General features: G+C 38.6%; 1 protein-coding gene across 1 annotated transcript; it reads left to right on the forward strand.

Moving 5' to 3' along the window:
* Nucleotides 1-211: 211 nt before the first annotated feature.
* Nucleotides 212-6,422, forward strand: LOC143806021 (uncharacterized). The gene is made up of 4 exons (XM_077285918.1): nucleotides 212-316; nucleotides 628-699; nucleotides 3,973-4,083; nucleotides 5,798-6,422. The coding sequence occupies exons 2-4, from the start codon at nucleotides 651-653 to the stop codon at nucleotides 5,992-5,994; spliced, it is 357 nt and encodes a 118-aa protein (XP_077142033.1). The 5' UTR covers nucleotides 212-316; nucleotides 628-650; the 3' UTR covers nucleotides 5,995-6,422.
* The last annotated feature ends 320 nt before the right edge of the window (nucleotides 6,423-6,742 follow it).

Raw genomic sequence — 6,742 nt, forward strand, 5'->3', positions numbered from 1 at the left:
GCCAAAGAAAAGAAGATATGCTAAAATGATATGGTTGTCCTGCATGTGGACATCTTGTTTCGGAATCTGCAAAGTTTGTTGTGGAGGTGAATCTGGATGGTGCAGTTTCACAGCAGCTGGAAAACCCTATGTTTATGTCGTTCTCACTCTCGTTATCTCTGTACCGAAAACTGCTAAACAGGTGTGGCCGCTAGTCATCCAGTAACGTGATCCAACTCCTCCTTCTAACAGGACGAGGTATAAAGGGGTTTTATGTATCCGAAAGCTCTTCAGAGTCAAGGGGACGACAGGAGAAGACAGTCACAGTGACGAGTTGGTAATTCCACCGAGCTTTATTTATTTCATTACCGTTCTTTTTGGATATAGTTGTAACCTTCTTTAAAATAATTATTCTCCTCCGTTACACTGCATCAATTTCCTAAACTTTGGGACTGAAGCTGTTTCGCTTGGAGCATTTACCTTGTAATCATCAGTTTCCTGCATCTACTTCCCAGCTCTGCCTCTCTCACTATTTCTTCTCATTTTCTCACCATCCTCTTCTGCTCTCTAAACTCTTGGAGCTGCTGAAAACTTCCCATCCTTCCAGGATCTAAAAGTAATCTGCAGTCTGTTTTCTTCTCCTCGTAGAACATTTTCTGAACGTGAGGACCATGAAGACACTCTTCTGTATCAGTTTTGCTCTTGGGCTGATTGCTATCGGTAAGTGTCATGATTTTTATTATAGGGTCTTTTTGCATTTAAGAAATTGTTCAAAAACTAACAAAATAACGACCCAAAATTTGGCTATAATCAAATGGGCTGAGGGTATGTAATACTCCATAACCTGTATTTTTTCTTTTGGGTGGACTTACCTAGCAGACAGAGATGACATGTGTCAGATAGTTCTTCTCAGAATTTTGTCTACTTTACAGAACTTTTGACTAGAAGCATATAATGAACATTCTTGATTATTATGTATCCCCATCTGTACCTTATGAGTTAAATCTCTAACTAAAATACATGAAGAAGGGTGTGCCGATACGCATTACATAGAAGGGGCTTTTAGTCAAACTCAAGTTCACAGCCCATACTAGGTTTACCTGTTGGCGTCCAAGTCCAGGTGTGTTTGACTTCAGTTTTTGCTAAAAAAAAATTCAGGCATTTACATGTTTCTCGCAGGCATTGAGAAATTTGAAGTTCTAATGCCCCACCTTGTCCTCAGGCCACTTAGAGATGAGAACTAGAAATACATGAGACACAGGGCGTAGACCTCTACATTTCGACTGGTTTTCTGAACATTGAAACTGTCCAGATTCTTTTTTTTTCAGTGACACCAAAAAACTCAGTGCTAGCTCCGTGAAGCAAATTTTTCCACAAGTGGAAATGTCCGTACATGATTGGAATGTCATACAGGGCTGTAGTTATTGTAACAGGGAAACTGGGACACAACTTCACAGGGCAGTCAGTGAGTGCAATAAGCAGAAAGAATTGTTTCCACAAAATAATTTTGTGTTATTTTGTACTGTTTTGGGGTAATAAATTATATGTTGGTGATAATATTTTAAATAAAGTTGAGATTGTTCTGTAGTTCCACCCGGGAAACACATCATGGACTTCTTTAGTCCAAAATGGACTATATGCCATTCTTTTTAGACTAAAAGGATGGTTTTGAGACATTTTTAGAATAATTACTATGTAGAAGGTAAAGCTAAAACTTTCTTTAAATACCTTTGAATGATCCCTTCTTTCCATATGTTGAAGATCTTATTGATATTCTAACATATGGAGAGAGAATATTCCTGTATAATGTGGAGAGGCCTCGCCTTTTAATGTTTTAAATATGTTTGAATAAAGAATCCATTTTACCCCTGGATGGTTGAGCCGGAATCTTTCCCCATTTTTCGTCATACTTTAACATCAGCATTATTCAATGCTCTAGGGTGGGGTGAGGTCGATGACTGAAGTTCTAGCCTTAAATATTAACTGCGACTTCCTGCATGACAGCCTGTTACGGTAATGGATGATTGAACCTACAGCCAAAACAATATATCAGACTGTGAAAGACAAGTTCATAATGGACTCTTAAGAAGTATAGGACAACATCTCCATGCCCATTTTCGTTGACATGAATAAGCAGCTGAAGGTCAAATTTGTTGGAAATGGCCTTAAAAATAGTTGGCCAACATTGTCAAGACATGTGTTGGTTTATGTTGGTCATCTCAAGCAGTCACAATAGTTTGACCTTTTGGAATTTATGGTCAATATTCAATGGAGATTTGTACGATGAGTTAGAGGATTGGCGAGAAGAACATTTACTGGCTGAGAAAAAGCTATGAGATATGATATGATATGATAAGAATGTCTTCCTATAATTAGTATTGTGATTTTTTTTGTAAATTGTTCTGTAAATTGGTCTTGGTTTTGGTTATTACATTACTATGAAATTTATAAAATGCCATTTCAGAAGGTAGTCATATAATGACTTCTTATATAGGCTTTTCAGATGTTAGAGGTCTTCTTATTTCATCCCTTTCACCTTGTCGAAAAAGTGAAATAATTTTTTAGCGTCTACTTCTACCTTGACCTTATTAGATAAATATTTGATATGTCAACATATCAAATCTTGTTTTAAGATAATGTTAATGGTTGCACAAACGAAATGTCAAAAGGGAGGGATAACATTGAACAAAAGAAATTATGATCTGGGGAGGACTCGTAGTAAAATGTTCAGAGGCTGCCAAACAGGTGGGGCAGGGTCTGAGAAAGGGGAACAAATTACACATTGTTATCGAACAAAGTGATGCGTAGTGAAACCAGGGAATCATCCTTCCCTCTATGGTAACACGATTTCATCAACTCTTGCCTATAGATGGCAGTAGCCAACGTTAATGCCAGAATACATAGAATGCAAGGTTACACCCTAGTGTTAAACAACAGAGATCTGACAGATAGGACACAGTAACTAATTCTCATGAAAGTCAACCATGACCTTAAAATGAGCACAAACACTTGTGGTTGGATTCAGTCAAGTTTCATTCTTTTAGGCTTCACATCTGATTTGTCCACCCTTTTAAGGTTTACGTAGAGGTTATTGTATACTGCAAGAGTTGGTTCACCAAAACTCCGATATTGCTACCTACTAGAATGCCAAAATATGATAGTAAATCCAATATTTTGACTTTACATGTAATGTATATCCTAACAAACAACAAGAAGGTGGATGGTTTAAGCTACAGGAAATTAGGTCATAAACGGATGGATCTTACCAAGAAAAAGAAGCTTATTTCCACTAAAATACATATACTCCTTGAAAAATGTATCCCCGGGGCAACATACTTCAAAAATTGTTCTGTTTGAGATCAATAATGAGACCACACCCGAGGTTTAAACGTGGATCACAATATAATTCTACGGCGATCATCTAAGCTAGGTTCAGTAGGACCATGGGAGATGCATCTCTGGAGGCTATCTATAATAAGGGTGTTTTAGCCCTGATCATGGTCTACTTTTGAGCAGGCACATATTGTGGTCATACTTCTTTGATAGCACTCTAATGGTCTGGTGTATCAGTTTAGCAATTTGGTGTTATAAACCATGCTTCTTAAATTATCGTGCCTCCCAATATAGATATATAGTTATAAAAGGCGTAGAGGTATTTGTCGCTGTTGAGTCCTGAAGGCTCCGGCCACACAAGAATATGCCATTATTATTAATGACAAATGAGGATAGGTGCCCTCTTACAAACCTTGCATTGGGGCCATGGGGCTTGACGTGAACTCCCAGGACACAGGCTGCAGAAGTTACTTAATGCCGAGATTACTGTCTGTTTATGTTAAGGCCTCCAGAAGAGGAAAAATAAAGAATAATTCAATCCTTTGCCTATTCATGACAAGGAAATCCACCTTGTTTGCTTAAGGCTGAATGCAAATTTAGATTCTGTGTCCTAGTCTGTACACTGTAACTTTTCTATGTTTACCTGTTCTTTACCTGCAGCCTCGGCCTTAACGTGTAAGAGCTGCAAATTCCAGGCACTGTCTTTCTGCATCACCCAATCTTCACAAGTAGACTGCAGTGGGAACTGTTCCCTTACTAAAGTGTACCTAGGTAAGTATTAATAAAATGTAAAGTGCCAGCCATAAAGTCTTTTTTTTTCTTTTTGTTTTAGCTCCTTAAAAACCGGAGTCTTTCAGTCCTAAGTGACCGGACACTTTTAGTGATTAGCTTAATTACCCTCTTTTTTTTCTTGTGAAACCAAGATGGCGTTTGCACTGTTCTTTCCGTGACACATAGTTTTTTGTTTTTTTTCTAAATACCGGTTTATTAAAATTAAAATGCCGTTTCACAAAAAGGCTAAGCTCGCTTTTTTATTTAATTTATAGTTTACTTTTCTCTAAATTTGCAAATTTACTTCAATAAAGAGTTTTACAATGGGTTCTATTTGTGGGGGGTCTTGTTGATTAATGATATGTGTTGTCTCCGGACTGGGTTTTGGCCATTGTTTGTTATAGTGTTCTGTTTTTATGGGCTTTTTTAAACTTTTTTCTGTTTCTAGCTTTAGGATAGACAATGACATTATAGATGTTGGGACAATGTATCTATCGGGTACCACATCTTGGGCTCTAGCTCGGAGTATACAAAATTATGAGTTGTTGGGATATTGACTATTGGTTCTATATTAAAGAGGTCATCTGGGACTTTGCTTTTTTATCACTATGTGGCTAAGAACTTACTGGTAAGTAGTCCCTAACTACCTACATATTCTGCCTAGCATGAATCTCTCCCAGCTCAAAGTGGTCACGCATCAAGCCTACCAGTAATTTGCCGGCTTCTTGCAAAGTCACGTTGACAAGGAAACTGCTTCTCTTCTGCTCTGCTCTGTCGAAAGGGCATCACTGCTGATATCCTGCTGTTTTATAGCCGGTACCCCATCTGCCTAACTGCAGGGAGCCAAATGTCAACCAGCATAAAGCCAGCAGTGATGCCCTGTCTACAGAGCAGAGCAGAAGAGGAAGAACTGTTTTGTTGACGTGAGGTGAAAGAATGCCACAGAATCGACATTGAGCCAGAAGAGATCATTGCTGGTCAGAGCAAGCATGTAGTTAGCATAGTCCCAGATAACCCCTTGAAAGTACACTTTGATGTTGGGGCACTGTATCTAAGCTATAGTATATTGTGACATTATGAGATGTTGGGGCACTGACACCTGGGTACATGATCATAGTACTTTGTATGGACACTTAATCCTGATGTATAGGTCAGAGTACACTTTGACATTATGAGATGTTGGGGCACTGAATTTAATCTATAGTATATCGTGACATTATGAGATGTTGAGGCACTGACTTCTGGGAACATGAACATTATACTTTGTAGGGACACTTAGCCTTGGTGTCTAGGTCAGAGAATACACTTTGACAACATGTGATGTTGGGGCACTGAATCTAGGTTATAGGATATCGTGACATTATAAGATGTTGGGTCACTTATTTCTATGTTCATGATCATTGTACTTTGTAGGGACACTTAATCTTGGTGTATAGGTCAGAGTACACTTTGACATTATGAGATGTTGAAGCACTGTCTCTTGGGTTCTATCACTTGGAAATATGAGACGGTAAGAAATTGAATGTTGGGATCTAGGTCAGATATAGTTTAAGTTAATGAATGTTGGTTGACTGTGTCCCACGTTCTATCCCACAATGCACTTTGAAGTTATGGCCCTGTGTTTTGGGTTGTACGTCACCATGCACCACTATGACATTGATGGGGAACCAGAGCTTGACATTTCTATGACCTACTAAGTGTTTTTTTTTTCTAGGTTCTCTCAACTTGTTCGATAAACAGGCTTGTACAGCCAATTGCCAAAGTGGAAAAAACCAGTCTGACTCTACCTTTGGATTTCAGTATGACAATACATGTTGTAATACAAGCCTGTGTAACAGTGGAACCTCTGCAAAGATGTCAGTCTTCCTCGGGCTGGGCATGGGGCTTATGTGGCTTCTGAATGCAGTATGAGGCTCTTCTACCATGGGCACTGCAGACATAACACTATGGACTGCCTCGAAGCAAGGCTCAATGAGCAGATGCAGATGCCACCATATATAACAACAAAGCTGGACCGGTGGGCTCTGTTACTTGGTATATGAGTCACAACCTATGACTTGGCTTATTCCTACAAAATTAGCTAGCCCTTTTTGGCTTTCATACTTTCTTCCCCCATTTTTTACCATTTATGGATCAGAGCTCAGAGTAACTCTACAATTGTAATCTGTGAATATGAAGTCTTCCAATCGGACTGACTCACGTCTATGGGTTTACCTCTGCTGCTCTTACTTAATCAGGTTTCCTTGCTTAATGAAATGTCATTTTGATTTGTAAACTCAGTACTAAAATGTATTGTATAGGTAACTAAATATAAAATATTAAATCTTATTTGTGATAAATTTGTGTTACTGGTGTTTCTTGATGATCACATGACTATACGTATGGAATTTAAGTTGAAGAGTATCTGTCTCTAATGCACATATCATTCTAATATGTCCAAAGACTATCCCAATTCTTATGTTGTGCAGCTTACCATCCATTTTCTGTGAGTGTTTGATTACGCTTCATCAGCATTCTACCAGCACCACAGGATCTGTACCTTGCTTCTCCCATTATCCAATTTCTTGCCAGCCTTGAACTGAAATCCCATATCTCAAGTATACTTGAATGCCTTTTGATAGATAAGAGAGCAGCAGCCAAGAAAAAAGACCAACCTCCA

The sequence above is a fragment of the Ranitomeya variabilis genome, chromosome 2 (genome assembly GCF_051348905.1).
Source record: "Ranitomeya variabilis isolate aRanVar5 chromosome 2, aRanVar5.hap1, whole genome shotgun sequence".
Classification (NCBI taxonomy): Eukaryota; Metazoa; Chordata; class Amphibia; order Anura; family Dendrobatidae; genus Ranitomeya; species Ranitomeya variabilis.

Coding starts and splice junctions, on each gene's coding strand:
- LOC143806021 (XM_077285918.1), top strand. CDS start 651: ATGAAGACACTCTTCTGTATCAGTTTTGCTCTTGGGCTGATTGCTATC. Junction 700..3,972: donor TCTTGGGCTGATTGCTATCG/GTAAGTGTCATG, acceptor CTTTACCTGCAG/CCTCGGCCTTAACGTGTAAG. Junction 4,084..5,797: donor CCTTACTAAAGTGTACCTAG/GTAAGTATTAAT, acceptor TTTTTTTTCTAG/GTTCTCTCAACTTGTTCGAT.